At 40.7% G+C, this 17,995-nt stretch overlaps 1 protein-coding gene across 5 annotated transcripts; it reads right to left on the bottom strand.

Moving 5' to 3' along the window:
• Positions 1-1,456: 1,456 nt before the first annotated feature.
• Positions 1,457-17,995, bottom strand: uckl1b (uridine-cytidine kinase 1-like 1b). 5 transcript variants are annotated; one of them, XM_070839070.1, is made up of 15 exons: positions 17,901-17,995; positions 12,132-12,325; positions 11,125-11,231; positions 9,714-9,884; positions 9,314-9,385; positions 8,037-8,226; positions 7,835-7,896; positions 6,812-6,828; positions 4,852-4,950; positions 4,639-4,732; positions 4,105-4,167; positions 3,839-3,961; positions 3,480-3,587; positions 3,230-3,386; positions 1,457-3,106 (listed from the first exon to the last, which is right to left on the bottom strand). In XM_070839070.1, the coding sequence occupies exons 1-15, from the start codon at positions 17,972-17,974 to the stop codon at positions 3,027-3,029; spliced, it is 1,611 nt and encodes a 536-aa protein (XP_070695171.1). In that variant the 5' UTR covers positions 17,975-17,995; the 3' UTR covers positions 1,457-3,026. The 5 variants fall into 5 exon arrangements, with proteins under 5 accessions (XP_070695171.1, XP_070695170.1, XP_070695174.1 ...); XM_070839069.1 differs by lacking the exon at positions 6,812-6,828 and adding an exon at positions 5,670-5,689; XM_070839073.1 differs by lacking the exon at positions 17,901-17,995 and adding an exon at positions 14,967-15,322.

Below are 17,995 nucleotides of genomic sequence, written 5' to 3'. Positions count from 1 at the left end.
TATCTGCATTAAGCCACTGCATTGTGTTGGTCTACTCACACCATCACTTCACATTCACTGCCAGACAGCACATTAACCAAACAAATAAAACTACCATAAGCACACAGTTACTTTCCATGTTTCCTCCCTGTCATCTCGCAACAGTCATCACAATAACGGAGGACTGCAAAGTCTCCCCTTCTCTCTGAGAGCTTTCTATGTCTCATTTGCATACTTCTTACCCACATGGCGGACCCTCTGACTCCCCAGACTCAGTCGAGGCAGACGGGGGAAACAGTCTTCATCATGTGAAGTCAAGACCAAAAGAGGGCACACAGGAAGAGAGCAGAGTAACCTGGAGCAAAGCTAGTGACATGAGGATGTAAAAGCAACACAGGTCGCCGAGTTAAAAAAAGGCCACTCCTGCTGTCTTCACTAAGCTGTGACCTCATCGTGCTTTGTACTACCAATGGGGATGCAACTTACACACACACACACACACACACACACACACACACACACACACACACACACACACACACACACACACACACACACACACACACCGAGACACATCACCTTCCTGTTTGTCAGTGCTGGTGGTAAACTTTCCACTGACATCTCCATTAAAAGGACCAATATGACATTTTCATGCATTTAGTCATGAAAAATAAATATTTCTGCAATGAATTTAAATACTCCACTTAGGGAAATGGGAGATAAAAGTCATTAGTGTGTGTGTGTGCATGTAGAGAGAGAGAGAGAGAGAGAGAGAGTAATGCAAACTGTTGTGACTTGAAAATGAGTAGCAGGCAAACTTAAGCCAATTTAACATATTAACTCATTATAATGTTTCAGCCATTTTAAATGTTGCAGGAAAATAGAAGCTTTCAAATCTGTGACAGCTGCATGTTTAACACAAAATAAACTAGAGCAACACAAGAATGGAAATGCCACTTCAGAGATCCCTGATATTCTTAGCTCTTGCACGTCTTTTGCCTGTCCTTCTCACACCCTCCCCCCCTCAGAAAAAGATGCCTCTTGCGGGTCAATATCTGCCTATTAGGCTGCTGGTTTGTAATTGTCCATCAGCCTCATCAAATGAGTGTCAATCATACTTTACCGTGGCTGGCGTCTTGACAGCTGTCAGAGTGATAATTATGGAAAGTGATGGAAGATATCAAGGTTCCTTTCCATGAGAAGAGGACAACCACAATATCCTTCCTGTTCATTTTCAAAGTGTAGGTGATGTCTTTCTGTCTTGAAATGCTTGACAAAGGCAAAAATATGCAAGTGAGTCACACACAGTGAGAAGTTTACTTTATGTGCTTTGAGGTGTGTTTTAATAACCCAGACTAAAGAATATTTCCAAATGAGACGCGACCAAGATATGACCTCTGTCTAACTGGGGTGAGAGCGCTGAACATAACAGATAACACAATTCACACTTGACATCAATGAAACAATGCGCCGTGAGCAATGTAAAAGTTATATTGCACTTTTATTAAATATATTAATAAAAAAAAAAAAGACATGCAGCAAAAGTGGTAAACACAAAACAGCACGCAGTCAAACGCTGGGGCTGCAAACGCAATCGACGGATTTTCAGTACAGGGTGACTCACTATCAGTTGTATTCAGCAGTAAGCACATACAGTACAGTAGCAGGTGGCTAAATGGAAAAACAATGGTGAGCAAACAGTAGTAACAGCAGCTAATGTGGCACAGTTACATTTTCTACATCTCATTTTTCTACGTTTTCTTCCCTTAATGTTGTATATTTTAAAAATCAAAATAAATAACTTTTTATCCATTTAAATAGGTATGCTCATGGTGTATTTCAAGAGAAAAGAAGTCACTACATAATGATATCAAAATGAACTTTATATGTATGCAACACTCCTCTCCCTCTGATGTCTAGTTTAAATAACCATATGGATGAGTATTGTGGAGTGCTGGCAAGCTGTCAGTCTTTTGACAGCTTGTTAGAAAAAGGCAATATTAAATAGGCACCAACTTTTACCACCACATCGAAGTGATTTCAATACTGATACCAGGTAGGATCAGGCACTAAAAGGACTTTGTGAACACCACACTTTTCATAGATGTTCTGAGTTTATATGCATCCTGAACACAGCAACCCCCTTTTTTTTTTTTTTTTTTTAAATAAACAATCCCATCTACTGCATAAAAAGCAGAGGTATAAATCAGGGCGTGTGAGACTGAAATAAACACTTAATCTGTGTTTGTTAAATGCAGATGACCTATTTTCATAGCAGCAAAAAGATGTATGACTTGCCTGCTGACTGGTCAGGTCTATCCTTAGTAAAAAATATGTAAATGAAGGAGGTGCTGCATAAATATACACCACAAGTGTGTGCTTAAAGTTGTATAATGAAAAACGGTTTTCAACACCCGCTTCAACTGTTTAGGTCAGCGTCCACAGAGAAGGAAAAGGGTGAACCAGAGAGCTAAAAACAAAAAAGACAGATACACCTACACATTTTCCGATTGAATGGTCCTTTAGAAAGTGCTCATGGCGATGGAAGTTGAGCAACACGAGTTCATGTTCTGATTTAACTTACGTGAACGTTGTGAGGAAGGTATGACATGAAACAACCTTAAAAGCTTGACTTTTTTTTTTACCGCATGTGTAAATTCACATTCAGTTGTGTCTTCCACAGTTTGCGGCTTAAGGCGAGATATACACAGCTTTGAAAAACAACATGCCTGCAAATTCAAAATTTCTTACGAAGATTGTCATTTACATTGACACACTTAAATATAACATTTTGACTTAATAACATACTGTACATATAAAAATATTTCAGGCTTTATAACACAACTTTTCACAACAGCATTTATGTAAGATAATATAATTGTAGAATTTCAACGAGGCGAGTGTACATTAGCAACGTGTTGTCCTGTCCTTCAGTTTATTTTCCTGGGGCAACTTGGCCCAACAGAGGCAAAGAATGTCCTCATATTGTCCTCCGAGGGGCACGGCCCTGAATCAAAAAATATTGTAGTGCGCTGCCAATAATTCAATCAGTAACTGGGCTCATCCATCTCTTCGTCGCTCCAGTCAGGGGGTGCGTCCGTTCCAAAGTATCGATCCCCAAAGTTTCCTACAAGGATAAAAACATGTGGCAATATTAGTTAAAACTGAAACATCATCGTTGGCACTGTGTATGGATCAAGCACGCCATGTGGAGGAGAAAAGCAAATGTAATGCAATCATCATTACTTACCTATGCCAGGTATGATGTGGAAGAGATCATTGACCTTCTTGTCAACAGCTGTGGTGATGATTTTGACCTGTGGGAATGCGTAGGCCACTGAATGGACTCCCATTTCTGCCATTAGCAACGACACCAGCAAGATCTTGTCCTCCTGAACGTCGTGGTCCTGAAAACGAAAGCACACCCGTCAAAGTAGGCTGCATGAGGATAGCAATTCATTGAAGGCAACGTGGTCTCGTGAACAATCACGTGCACCCACCAGCAGGACTCGAACAGCCATCATAGCGGCAGCTCCAGTGGACACGGTACAATCCATCAGAATCACGTGATCTTCGCTGATGTCTTTCGGTAGGCGCAGGTAATGAAGCTGAAAATGTTTAGAGACACGATGTGGGTTAATACCAACATGTAACATACATTGTCAGAGAATCTCCTTGAAAGGAACATGCTAAACACCAAGAAACCCACTGTGAGATATTATCAAACAATGTTTTAATATGTTAATTAGCACATAATTGTTTGAAAGTTGCCTTATTTAGAACTTAAAATGTGTTTGTAGGACAATTATGGCACAACGTTTTAGACAAATCCTATAACGCATAAAATTTCCATGTGCACCTCTGGTTCTCCTGTGTCCTGGTTGGTCTGGATGAGGATCTTGCCAATGCGGACGTCTTTGCAGACAGCCCTCAGGGCCGGCTCCATGGTCTCCCCGGCCCGCAGGATGGACACGCCTGTGATCTAAAGAAAAATAAAGGGAAGGGGAAAAATTAAACAGAGGTTAATTGCATCAGTTTAGGCAGAGACAAAACTCTACTGAATAGTCATTAAAATAAAAATAAAAGAGTTGAGGAGACAGCTGAAAGAAAATGGAGTTCACTCACCCTCTTCCCGTGGAAAGTCTTGCCTTCATAATCCTCTCCCTGGGGGGTCTGGACTACGTGGACCTGAGATAATGTTAAAAAACATTAGTGTGTGAGTGCAATGCTGATCACAGCGTTACAGTGTGCTCTAGAAGTCAGAAAAATGGTTTATGACCAGCTAAAGTGAGTTTCACACTGTCACTCACGTGTGTGTTTGTGTAATGCAAACCTGTATCTGATGCTTATGGTATGGAAACTTTCCATTGTGGTGACTTAAGTTTCCATGCTCATGCTACAGACCCCAATGTGTATTTCTACTTTTTTCTTTTAGCAAATACCAGCACTTTTTCCATTAATCTTCATCTTCTAATACTCTTTGTGCACTTCAAGGTCACATAATGGACTGTATCAAACATTTCTTTCTTTCTCCTACACATCTCCATCCATGCCCAGGTATCTAACGGTTCAGACTCAATGTCCTACTTAATACAAAGGATTACAGAACCTCCATGCAGAGCTATGAATTAATCAACAGTGTATGTCAGTGCTTGGCACCTGTGAGGGGAGGAAGGAGAGCGCTCGCTCGATCAACAGACGCATCAACCTTTTGGAGTAGAAGATGAACTCATCGCGGCTGGTTTCCTTGTTTCTAAATATGGTGATAAAAAAAAGAAAGACACAAGATTTACTGCTGCTATGCAGTGTGTGCTTTTTAAGGAAACAGATAGTTGGTAAGTGTAACAAATCAGGAGCTTTTTTTTTTTTTACCTGATGATGGTGTGCATGCCCCTGACCTGCGGTGTGCTCTCCAGAACACTGAGGGTCTGGGGGAGGGGTTGGGCCTGGTGTGCAGAAGCCAGGGCTGCCCTGTAACGATGGTAACAAATAGCACAGCGGGGGTGGTGCAGGGTGAGAGCAGCGGACAGAGGGAAGATGGACAGGCACATGAATACAGCACACATAAATAGAAGTGCGATTAACATTTCTCTGCACGCATGTGTACAATAGGTACTGTGCCATTTAGAAACAAACACACACACACACACACACACACACACACAAAGACACACACAGACGTGTAAGTACATGCAAAAAACTAAATACACCACAAATTATTTTTCATCAGAATTGAGAGCGAAGTCAACAATGGATTGCTTGAGGAAAGGCAGACACACAAAATTGTAAAGCACACAGTGCCAGTGTTGAGTATTTCAGTGGAAAATTACAACAGCACAGAGACCATGATGATGGAAAAGAAGTTAGACCGTTTCTTGGAAAGGTCAAGAATTACAGCTGATCAGTATAAAAATTTACCCATATAATATATATGGATTCTGAATAATTTCACTGTGTCAATTTTCCATGCTAGGCCTCTAGTACTTGTAATTATTCCCTAAGAATCTACACATAAGCATTAGGTTTGGATATCTGGTTAGCCTAGGTCTACCCTGGGCTCTAGAAGGAACACACACACTGTTACAAAAACTCAGTGATGCATTCGTGTTGACACTACAGTATCCACGATGTCACTGAGATACGCATTAGCCAGATGCAAAGAAAAGAGAAATCATAGCAAATCTGCTCACATATCCCAGCGAAGTTTCCTCTATGGGTAGATTTTTTTTTTTTTGACGAAACATAACAACAGTCACAACAGAGGGGACACAGAAAGACGAAGAAACAACAGATAAGAGGAGGAAAAAATGAGAAGAGACACAACATCAGGTGGATGAAGGATGACGGGATTATCACTCACAATGAAAAGTGTGACAGCTGAGACTTGAAAATGTCAAGTGTCTCTGAAAATCGCTTACCACCGGGGTAAACTGCCATTTTAAGAGAAACAATATTTCTTGGTTGTCAATTAATGTACGTATCATGATTCAGAGAGAACAGGACGAGCTTTTAAAGATCTTTACAGATGCTAGGGTAGGTAGAACAATTTTGAACAGATTTCGATATCTATACATGTGTATCCATTGTGTGTTCGCGTGGGAGGTGCACAAGCTATCGTGTAGCTGTCACTCTTTCACTGTGTACAACAGCAGAGGTTGGTATTTCAGCTCACAGGCCCCAGCACATCCTGTGTCTAAAGACAGACACCAAGCTCACTTCCTCTCGCTCTCTGTCTCAGACACTGTGGCCGACATTCAATGGAAAAACTCAGCGCTTTGTAGTAGGGTATTGGAAACTTTCTCTGTGGCTGAGGTGTATGATAGTCAACAATAGCTCTAGCAAGAGTTTCCTCTCTCTCGCTTTCTGTCATTGTCACTCTCTCTTTTTCTTGTTGCCATTGTAAGGAGGGGTCAGTGACTTGACTCATTGGTGTATTTTTAGACACAGAGGGCAGGAAGAGTGTGAGTTGTCATTTCTCTAAAAAGGTAGAGAGAAGAAAAACCAACGTCTTTATGGTCAATGCTGGCTGCACCACACTACATCCAAACTGTGTCATGTGGTTCTTCTATAAGTTCCATATGGTTTAGACCAAATCTCGACAATATTTTGGCACAGTCTCATACGCTTATGACTGATCACTAATTAGGCATATTTGCTTTACAGATACAACAGTGCCGCCTGGTGATGTGCCACAGCAGCCAGCAGATCAGTGGAAGGTAGAGGTTGGTTTTGCTGGCCTCTTTTCCGCTCTCTCCCAGTAAGAAGCTGGAGCGGTTGGGGAACTGCACAGATGGTGAGGAGAGAATGATAGACAGGATAAAGGCCACTCTACCTGACGCTGAGCTCGCGCTGTGAGCCATGGAGGGATTTGGGGTGGAGGGGAAGTGGGGGTGGGAGGGGAGTGAGAGAGCAGTCCATCAGCAGCATGTGTGTTAATGTGTGTGTGTGTGTGTAGTGGAGAGGGAACAAAGCCAACTGAATTGTGGCACAAAATGCTCCCCGCAAGCAAAAAATGTGCCTTTGGTGACAATTAGTGCATGTTGCACAACAAATCCAAAAAGACTCTGGTTCAGTATTGAAGGATTATCCTTATGAGGAAGGAGAATGACCCATGGGGCCATAAGGATTTCCATTAGGGCCACGCAATAAATGGGAAAATAATTACATATCAGGATTTGAGAATTGTTACAAAATAATAAATGTTATGTGATCAATTCACCTAAATAAAAAAAATGTCTTTGGTGTGGTTGAATATCAAGATCAACGGTTAACAGAGTTAAAACAATGCTTTAAAAAAAAAAGTACATTTTCTGTATCTCATTAGGACTGTAACTGTGCTGTGTGAGTGATAAAGTACATTTCTTTTAATCTTTGATCACAATAAGACACAGGCAGGAAGAGTGAAAACAGTTATTGTTACTTCGTACCAAATCTTTCTGGTCCAAATTGAAAAACTGCAAACTGAACTGAACTTGCTGTGACAAAACTTAGCAAAATAATAGATTTCTATCATTTTCCATTCAAACTTACTGACATGTCTGGAGCACATTCACCCTCCCCTAAAATCTGTGCAGTGCATATTCTATTCACTAGAGGGAGTGCTGGAGCTTGTAATTACTGGCAAAGAAATTAAGGGCAGGTTGCACCCTTTCTGAGTGTAGATCATCCCTACAGTGTACTAAATATCCTTTCAGGTCTCACAGTAACATGTAGTGAGTCAGAAAGTGAATAAAACATCTCATAACACCATTAATGAAGAATGAATGGCCATAATTCTCTACTAATACTCGTCACATTAAACTGGCATGACACATTTTCTAGATGTGAGTGTGTGTAGGTCGGTGAGCTCTCTTACCTCCTCCAGCTGACTGTGGACGTGCTGCACTATCAGATCGATGGCCACCATGTTGCCACCACCTGACGGGACAACAGACAGAAAACTTATTTTGTTTAACAGCAGTTAAATGCAATAAAATGCGAGTGGTATCACAGTAGTCTTTATGTAATACTGGACCAGTGTGTATGTAAAGGTGTGTGTGTTTGGATTATGCACTCACCGCGTGGCACCACAATATCAGCCAGGCGCATGGTGGGTTCAATGTACTGCTCGAATGCTGGCTTGACAAACTTGTTGTATTGTTTGATGACACCCTCAATGTCTCGGCCCCTTTCTGTAATATCCCTCCTCAGCCGACGCACCAGCCGGATGTCAGAGTCTGTGTCCACAAAAATCTTCATGTCCAGCAACTGACAGGAGGACATGAAACAGAGAAGATGTCTAGCTGCATAACACACATTCACACAATGATACTAACAGTAGTTGGTACACCTTTTTAATTCAATTTTAGTAGCATTTTTTTTACAACTGTGTCATGATACATAAATTGTTAGTTAAGATAAATAAGTTAAAGAGTTAAGTTAGATAAGTTAAAGAAGATAAGTTTAGATAGGAGATAAAATTGAATTTGTGCTTGTAAATGTGCTTGAAATTTGATATTTCTTTTCAATTAAATCAATTTAACTGAATTAATTTACCCTGTCAAGGGCATTATTGAAACACTGCTCTTTTTTTAAATGAATTATTAAATTGGACCTTCAAGTGTGTGGTGACTCTTTATAATTTATTCTGCTTGTTTTTGTAAGCCAGTACCTCATTACAACAGGTATCTTTACCCATCTTCTCTCCTGACAGCAAGATTAACATGCTGTTCACACATCAGCAGAATATGAGTCTGAATTGTGTGTTTTTTCTGCTTCTCCAGACCTGATATTTACCTGTGACAGAGCATCTGAAAACATTAACATTGTTGAACTACTCTGTGTATTAAAATACTCGTCAGCCAATGTGGAGGTAATAGAAAAGGATAAAGGATAAAGCCATTTAACAAGTAACATTTTAAAGTTGAAAAATTAACTTGTTAGTGCTCTCTGGTGGATAAAGTATGTGATGCAGACCCCATGTGAGGCATGTATGCTTCCAAATGATCTCACGTATATACCTAACGAATCTTTGGCATTTCTTGGCACTTATCAGCCAAAATATTTTATATGCAGGTATATATCTGTGAGCTGATTTATCAGGTCCGATCCAGTGTTTTGAATTTGTTTACTTTTTAACCTTTTAATCACAGATTGTACATTTAAAAACACTTGATAAGTGTTTTTTTTTTGCATAGACAACACTGGCTGGTGTAAGTGAATACTACTGAAAAACCTCCCTCCCACATATGCACAGAAAAAGATGCTTCACCACATGCACGGATAAAAATAAACCTGACACCCGCACCTTCCACTGACCAGCTCAACATGTTAGAGGACGACAACCTTGCCCTACCTGCAAGAGCTTTTTATCTGCGAAGGCCATGATTCCCTCAAAGATGATAACACTGGCCCCATATACGGTTTTCTGCAGTGGACACACAAACATGTAGTATTACAGCTCAATGTACATACAGACACATCTGTACATGTCAGTGCCACTGATTAGAGAATGTCTAATTGTAGTTAATGGTGATCAGAGTATGATAACAAGTAGACAGAAATCACAATAATAGTTTTTCCAAGAACAGCTGGAATAGCTTTGATTTGCAATGTGACTTTAAACCTCTGGCGAGAGAGATTAAAACCCTCTTAGGTAATCGAGAAACTGAGATTATATGCAGTAACACTGATATGCTACTCATTAACTGACTAAATGCATAAGCATGTGTTTAGATGTAAGCATTTAACCTTACCCACTCCTTCTGTCTCCCATGAGTCGTAAAGTCATACACAGGGATTTTCACACTCTTGCCCTGTTTGAGTTTGCGCAGGGTGTGTGTCAGCAAATCAAAGTCAAAGGCATCAGGATGATCAAAGTTATAGTCGTTACTGGCAGCCAGAGTCTGCTGCTCTGGGGACAGGACCTGAGGACCGCAACAATGTTGGAATCACTTTAAAGCAAACATGCAACAACAACAATACTTTCTAATCATAAGGATCATTTGTTTCCTGATCAAAATACTTCCTCTGTCTCTCAGTTTCAGTTTTTTGCTTAGACACACGCATTGACATTTGCATTTTTAGAAATTAAAAAAAAAAAAAGGATAAAAACAATTTTACATTATAATTAATAAAGTACACATGTGCACAGAATTTCTACAAGCCTGTGCAAAAACACTTGAACAGAGATCGCTGTTGAAGAGCAGTTGAAGTTAGGGGACCTAAATTTAGGAGAACATCATGCGCTACTGTGACGTCTGTACCAGGGTCTGTGTGTGTGTTTGTATGTATGTGTGTGTGTGTGTGTGTGTGTGTGTGTGTGTGTGTGTGTGTGTGTGTGTGTATGCCTTTAGGGTGGTTGAGCATTAAAACCCCAGACCTGGTATTAGGCAGTTTCAGAGCAGCAACAGTCCCTTCTCAAGTGAACTGATTACACACTTAACACAAGAAACTGCTGTTACGGGTTGTGAGTAAACTCGAGGAGACAACAAAAGAAGAGCAGGAGATATGAATTTAAAAAGACATGACTTCTGGATGAAATGTTTTGGATGTCGGCCTCTGGTATTGCAGTGTGGCGAAGACTACAGTACTACTGGCCACTAGTAAATCCCTCCTACTCGGCACAGTCTGAACCGCTGCTGTCAGATTGTGACAGGATTACATAACTGGAGAGTGGGTGGAGATAGGAGAGGGGCAAGAATGATGGCTCTTGCTTGATTACTCTCCGCCACTCTTTTTCTGTCCCCAATTTGCTCACCACAGTGCTTCTCTTTTGACTCATCCACCATCTAATATTTTATCCTTTCCATCTCCTTTCTATCCAGCCACTCCTCTTATCCTCATTTTCCCTCTGGGATCCAAAGGCAGTCCTATTTTCTCCCTTTCACTCTGTGTTCTGCAACTCACTCTTTCCTACCCTTTAGGCCACAGGGGGGGTTGGGAGCCATACAAGACAGAGATGAAGTAATAATAAAAGGAACAAGTTGAATTTGAGATTCTAATCGAAGAACATTTGGACTGATTTAGAGACATGTGCAAATATAGTTTAAACCCATAGTTTATAGATAAATACCTCTTGTTAACAGCATTAACACACAGGTGTGTGGCTGCATACAAATGTACACACATCAATAAACACCACTCATACCGCACAAACATGCACACCTTGTAAAAAGAGTCCATTGAGAGTAGTACAACCCATGGAACGTCTAGAGCTTCGATGATTTTCCTGGCCACGGTTGTCTTCCCTGAAGCGCTGCCACCACACAAACCTGTGACAGAATATTGATTAAGTAATGTTTGCATACATGTTTACTTGCACAACTGTCATTTGAAATACCTCTGGTTTGAGGGTGTGTACTACTGCTAGCTTGACGCCCTGTTACATGCACTCTGAGGTTGCTTAAGGCTACGGAGGCAGGCAGAAACAGAGACCAGGGCTCTCTTTAAGGTAACCATTCCCATTAACAGCTGGCGGTATTTTCAGAGTTTCCAATTCTCTCCCTGACTGCCCTTTTGTTTTTCCCAATGCCTCAGTCGTCACACCACGTTAAGAACACTCACATTATAACACAGCCTCTGAAAGTATGGTCTACTAGGTGTGTAACTATATGTATTTGTACCAAAATCTTTCCGTATGGATCTTTATCATTGTGTCTTTGTAGCACATCACAATGACGTAAGCCTTGGTGCAACTGCCTGTTTGTTAACATGTCTGCATATATTTTTCCTTTAATGCTTTATATTATGTGGCTGTTTCCATGTTCCAAAAACGACATTGAATGAGTTTGTCAATATCCATTAGCAGTAAATACGGTGATTGCTTATTTCTACAACAGATACTTCTTATCTCCTTATAAAGGGAATCTGTTAACTTTGTTTCCAACATATAAATATTTCTTAAACATGTCTTTATTTCTATAAGATCAAATGTTTAATATTAATGTACTCAATTCTTTAGACTTAGACTTTAGACTCAGTTAATCTAGTCTAAGGCTGCTTTTTCCTTCAGTTTTCTGGACTCACTCTTAAAAAGATGGATTGGCACTATGTGTTTATATTCTGATGTATGGCATTGCAAAATTGTGCGAGAATGTTCTCTAAAACAAAGACAGAGAAAGAAAAACATCAGTGTTGTTAAATTGTGGCGTTCATCTCTTTAAAAGTCCTACCAATGACGAAGGCCTCTTTGGACTGTGTTCCATGTTCATTGTACCATGGTGGGCGGCCAGCGGTGTAGATGGTTCGTTTGGAGGTGCGTAGGAGAGGAGGCTCTGATTTACACTGGCTGGTGGTCCTTTTCCTGGGAGAGAGGCCCGTGCTTACAGATGGGAGAAGCCGGTCCAGTGATCCCTCTCCACCTCCACTGTAAACAACAAACACCCAAAGGAGTGTGCCATCACTGTTTGGAGTAAAGGAACTTTTTTTTTTTTTTTTTTGCCTTTTCGTTGATGAACATTTTATAGAAATGGACAAAGTGCTGGTACTGCATACAATTCTGTAAACCTAAGGAGAGATGCCTTGTTTGTTGTCGTTTTTGTGCAGGCTTAAACTGAAGCACCGTCATTTTAAACAATTACAGCTTATCAAGTGGTATATAAAAAAAAAACCAGCTTCATTTCCATTTAACTAAATAAACTACACAATAAAAGACGACACAACACTACAGTACAACTGCTGCTCATTAGTGCTATCATGAGAGTTGCTTTTGAACAATGATCAAAGTCAGCCAAAAGGCCTTGCAAGAGTAAGATAGTCACAATGATGAGACATGTACATGTGATGTATACACACGTGTGTAACCTACAGGATTATCTCAAATCAAAAAGAACTCCCTCATTGTTTGTCCAGTGTGTGATGCAAACACTCACAGCCAGACATCAGTTAGGATGCTTAACTGTGGGACGAAAATGCCGTTGGACTTAGAAGAAAAGAAGAGTGGCCCAGTTAACAGTCTGTAAACAAGACTGAGCTAGTGACGTGTTACCTCCTGTCACAGGTTAATGTTTAGTTTTTACATCTTCAACAGGCCAGCTTTGTCCAGTCTTGTAGACTAGAACTGCTGCAGGTACCAAAGTTCAGCACACAGTATGTTAATTCAGGAGAAAAATGCCGACTCATCTACATGATCATTGTAGTCCTGCAATCAGTTCTCTAACTGAATAACGTGTATATGCAATATTCTGGAGGTGCTACCTGTGTAATGATGTGTTTTCATAGCTAACAATATCTTAAAAAGGCCCCTCATAAACAAATGATGAGCAGCTCATTCAAAACAGGTACGAGACTTTTATCCGAGTGAGGTACAGGACATTTGCATAGACTATTCAAACTAAAGGCAACAGCCAATCACATCTTCTGAGCATTACAATAACAATACTGATGACAACATTTCCTGTAATAGAAATGAATGTAATACCAAGTGCAAGTGTCTTAAATTTCAACATCAAAAAGTTGCATCTATTCTACACACTTTTGTAATGGATTTTCAACTTTTGTCACGGTGTCTGACAACATAGTTTCTAATTGCCTCACCCAGAGAAGTGAAGTAGAATGAGCATTAACATTCAGCTAATGGCTGTGACTAATTGAAATTCAGAGCAGAGAACAATGGTACAAAGAACTGGTCTAACCCATTGCTGAGTAACCCGTCCAGTGCTCAACTTCCAATGAAAAACCTGCCGCACCTCTCTGGCAAAAGTTTAGTCAGACAAAGTCTGATTTGTAGTGCATTATCTATAGCTTTAAGAAAACACTTGGACATTATTAGTGAAGCCGTCACTTTTGGCATAAATCATTGACATAGATAATAAACAGCACAAGAAATATCACCAAGACCACAGAAAGAAATGCTGCCTTAGTTGTTTCTTTCTACCAAGACTTACTGCAGTATCCGAGACATCTGCACTTCACCTAGTGAGGACTGTAAAAAGCCAGATGCCATAACAATAGTAGGCTGCGTGAGAGAGCTGTCCTAGATGTTCCTCAGTCTTTCTCTGCTTCTCAGTCAACTCCCAGCTTCCACGTCTTTATATAGGCCATATACCTCCATAGGTGGAATGCCAAAACATCAAAGGTGAAGCAAACAAAAGACAGTAAAGATTTATCTTATCGCACCAGGGTCACCTGAGCTTGGTTGGAGTCAGAGAGCGGGTTAAGACTGAGAAAACACATAGACCATGCATGAGGCATAGAACACCCCCAACTGGGTTATCAGTTAAAACCAAACCAGAGTGTTACAAAGGATAAGCCAAGTTGACACTGCTGAATCATTCCCTGTTAAGTGGTATCAGTCACAGTGCTCAGTGCTCCCAAACACAACATAAGAGTCATCTATGAATGCAACTTCATGGATAGAACCTTCTGTGGAGCTGTCACAGCACAGGGTGCATGAAACTGTGGAGGGTCTTCACAAAGACGAATTAAAGAAAACAGAAATCCATTAATTTGACAAAATCCAAAAAATCTACAGAGAACAACTTCTCTGTTAATTTCAAGTTAGGGGTTGAAATCAATGTTATATTATTATCTTGATTATTATATTATTACATTAATATTATTAATATCAACAGTGTTGATATGAATATTCTTAATAACAGTATGGCAATATAACATATTTAAAAAAATGTCAATCATTGCAACTCCTCAACACCTAAAACAAAACTTGACCAACTCTTGACCTTTTATTACAATTTGTGTTGAGTCATTAATTCGTGTAACAAAATTGTGTCAATTAGCACCCCAATCTTGAGGTACCAGCACAAAAGCACTAAGTCACTCACAGCAAATTCGTGTTGCAAACAGACAGATGCAAACTTTCCCATAGTGTGTCAACAAATACCTAACCTCAAGTTGTATGTCCTGTTTATCCACATTTGGAAGAGAGAACACTTACACAGTGTCTCTCACAGTGAGGATAAGCAAAAACACAATAGTACAAAGAAAAAAGTAAAGCAAAGTATACAAGACTAAATAAATAAGTATATGAATAAATATAATGCACTTACCTGCCATCAGATCTTAAAGTCCAACAGCCAGATATTCTAGCTCCTGAGTAAGCCGGTAGAGAGTTCATAACTGGCGAAAAATTAAAGGGAGGTTTCCACTGTATGTCCACAAGTTGTGTTTTAAACCTGTATTACTGCCAACAGGTATGCTCAGTTTATACATATATATATATATATATGTATATATATATACACCCAAGCACAATAAAACACTAATCAGCTCTGCCCTTTGGTGCAACAGCTCCAGAGACAGAGAGATAGATAGAGAGAGGTTGGGCCAATATAGGGGGGAATAAGCTTAGATGAGAAACGAAACTTTACACATCTGTTTAGCTTTCTGTTTCTTCCATTCAGTGCAGCAGTAGAGGGAGAGAGAAGGTGCTGCAGCTTGGTAGAGAGAGCACTCAATGTGAAACTACAGCAAAGCTTTTCCCTCCTCTTTCACTGGCTCTCCACTCCTCCCCTTAGTCGTCCGGCCAACAAATGTAAGAGGATAACCTACCCTCTAGATTATGTTCATTAGGTGATATTAATAGCATCAGGTTAGAGCCAGACCTTCCCACTCCTGGCACATACACACTCACACACACATGCCAAGCTCGGGTCATCTGTCTTTGACAGTCAGTGTTGCAATACTCGAATGTGGCTGGAGGTGAAAGAGGGACCAGAAGAGAGCGGCACCAGAGAGACACCAGGAAGCAAACAGGGGAAAAAGAAAATCAGGAGGAAAACCAAGAGAACGAGTAGACCAACAGCCAGCTATTATTCTCCTCTGATGTTGACGCAGTTGAAATTCACAACAGAGACGCTTCAGGCTGTGTTGGGGAGGTGAAGAGAGGGAGAAATGGAGAGGGAGGAGAGAGAGAGAGAGAGAAGATGACAGAGGGGAAGGGCAGGGGGAGAGGCAACACGCTTTCCCCCTGCAGGGACTCGCCATGTCTCTATGTGCCTTACACCAGAGTCTGGAGATGTCAGCACAACAGCAAACACAGGCACACACACACACACACACACACACACACACACACACACACACACACACACACACACACACACACACACACACACACACACACACACACAGAGCGATGTCCCCTCCCTAACTTCACTCACAGTGACGACTGGGAAATAAACAGCATGATGAAACCCAACACTCCCTCTACTGCTCTGTCAGCTGACAGTCTGAGGAGAGGCCCTGGGCAATGCACACATACAAAGCGCTAGCACACAGACACACATACATATGCACACACTCACACTCCTCCCGGGCCACAACTTGAACAGTCAAACAAATCATTATTCTCAGAGATCAGAGGAGACGGACTAATTGTTTTCCAATACAGCAAAAACAAACCCAAGAACGGAGTAGGTCACAGTTTAGGAACCCCCCTGCTTAGAGAAACAACTACATATGATTTGAACCAACATTTAAAAGGTTTCCAAATATTTGGAGCATGGATTTGACAAGACCTAATTTGTGTTTACTTCCTCGTTAAAACCTCAGGGGAGAGACGCACAAGGGAATTCAATGTTTTTCTCTAACCCTCCGTGCAGGTTTGGGACTGTCGCTGTTGCTTTAAACTGCAGTCAGAAGACAGCTGCAAAGCAAGAAAGCCAGGTCGAAACAAGAAGCCCAAACGGGTTGCTATGCCAAACATTCAGCTATCTCTCTCTATGGCTACAGAGACCCACAGAAGGGTGACAGGCCCGAGCTGAACTAAAACATACTAATATTATGAGTACAATGAGAGGAATGTTAAGCATATGGGACATATCTGTGTGCCTCTTATGACCCATTTAAACTTTTATAATGTAATAATGTCTTAATGTAATATGGCAGTTACATAAGGGTAAACATATTTTTAACAAATTTCAAGTGATATTTCTAAAAACAATGATCAACAAACAAAATCTTTGCAAAGCTTATACTGTCTAATTTCTGTTTTTACTATTGGTTCATCTGGTGATTTTTAAGGCTTTTCCTTTTTGGTGTTTTTGTGTTTGGGTTGCAATATATTCACAGTGTGACTTATGTTTCTGCTAATTTCACATCATCAAAATACAGTTCCTAGCTTGTGTTTTTACTGAAAGCTCCTCATTGAATATTTCTTTGAGCTGCCTTCTTGCAGCTCTTTTGATTAACCATGTGGGTATAACTTTAATGCTTGTGATTCAGTGAGTCTGCCAAACAGGAACAAACCCTCAGTGGATAGACCAATGCAGTGACACCCTCTTGTGGATCAGCAGGGTACCAGGTTGGAGGCTGATTCTTACTGTAGGTGGTCAGAGAGAGAGCTGAATAATTGGCTCAATGTGACAGTATGACATCTGTGTATATATTTGGCTACAGTCTTAGTCATAGAAAGAAAATGTCTTCTTTTTTCCCAGCCCTGCATTTCCCCTGAAAGGAGGGCGTTTGTTTGTCAGAAATGAGCACTTTGCTCATGGAGCAGTGGCAGCAGGAAACGCCATGCCATGCTTCTCTGCTGCACGAAAGCTTTATTCACACACTAGCTAAGCCCGTTACACGTTACGTTAGCATATTTGAGGCAACGCCGTTAAGTGTTGTTAAATATTCTTGATGTGTTTTCCTGGTTTGAGAAGATGACAATGGAGTTAGGAGGGCACCTCGTGTAAAATATAACGTTGTTACAACAAGTGAGAGAGTGAGCAAGACGACGGAATAAAAGTAGGGCGAGTTTGTAAGACATCTGTACTAAACTATCAGTAACACGATAACTTTCTGGCTGCCGTTACAGCGACACGTTACTTTTATATCAGGTACAATGACTGTACCCATTAAGACACAGTGTGACAGGTCGTGTTTCCGTGAAGATGCTTCAACGCAACTCCCAATGAAAATGTTCCAAAAAGTCAGCCAAAAAAAACAATTTTAAGAGTCCGAAGGTTTCCGAATAGCGCCCCAAATTTTACCTGTTCGACACAGAGGAAGTTTTCTCGTCGTTCTCCATGTTTGTGAGCCTTTCTTCCCTGCTAGCGGCAGACATTGCTGCTCTGTTGACAACCAG

Source organism: Pempheris klunzingeri, chromosome 11 (genome assembly GCF_042242105.1).
Source record: "Pempheris klunzingeri isolate RE-2024b chromosome 11, fPemKlu1.hap1, whole genome shotgun sequence".
Classification (NCBI taxonomy): domain Eukaryota; kingdom Metazoa; phylum Chordata; class Actinopteri; order Acropomatiformes; family Pempheridae; genus Pempheris; species Pempheris klunzingeri.
Note: the sequence above shows the minus strand (reverse complement) of the source record. Positions and strands in the feature narration are given on the sequence as shown.

Bases quoted from the DNA above. Each gene is read 5' to 3' on its own strand.
- uckl1b (XM_070839069.1), bottom strand. From the start codon at position 17,974: ATGTCTGCCGCTAGCAGGGAAGAAAGGCTCACAAACATGGAGAACGAC. The intron at 9,885-11,124 runs GTGTGCATGTTT...TGCGGTCCTCAG, and splicing joins CAATGGACTCTTTTTACAAG to GTCCTGTCCCCAGAGCAGCA. The intron at 3,962-4,104 runs GTGAGTGAACTC...ATTTTTCTTTAG, and splicing joins AGACTTTCCACGGGAAGAGG to ATCACAGGCGTGTCCATCCT.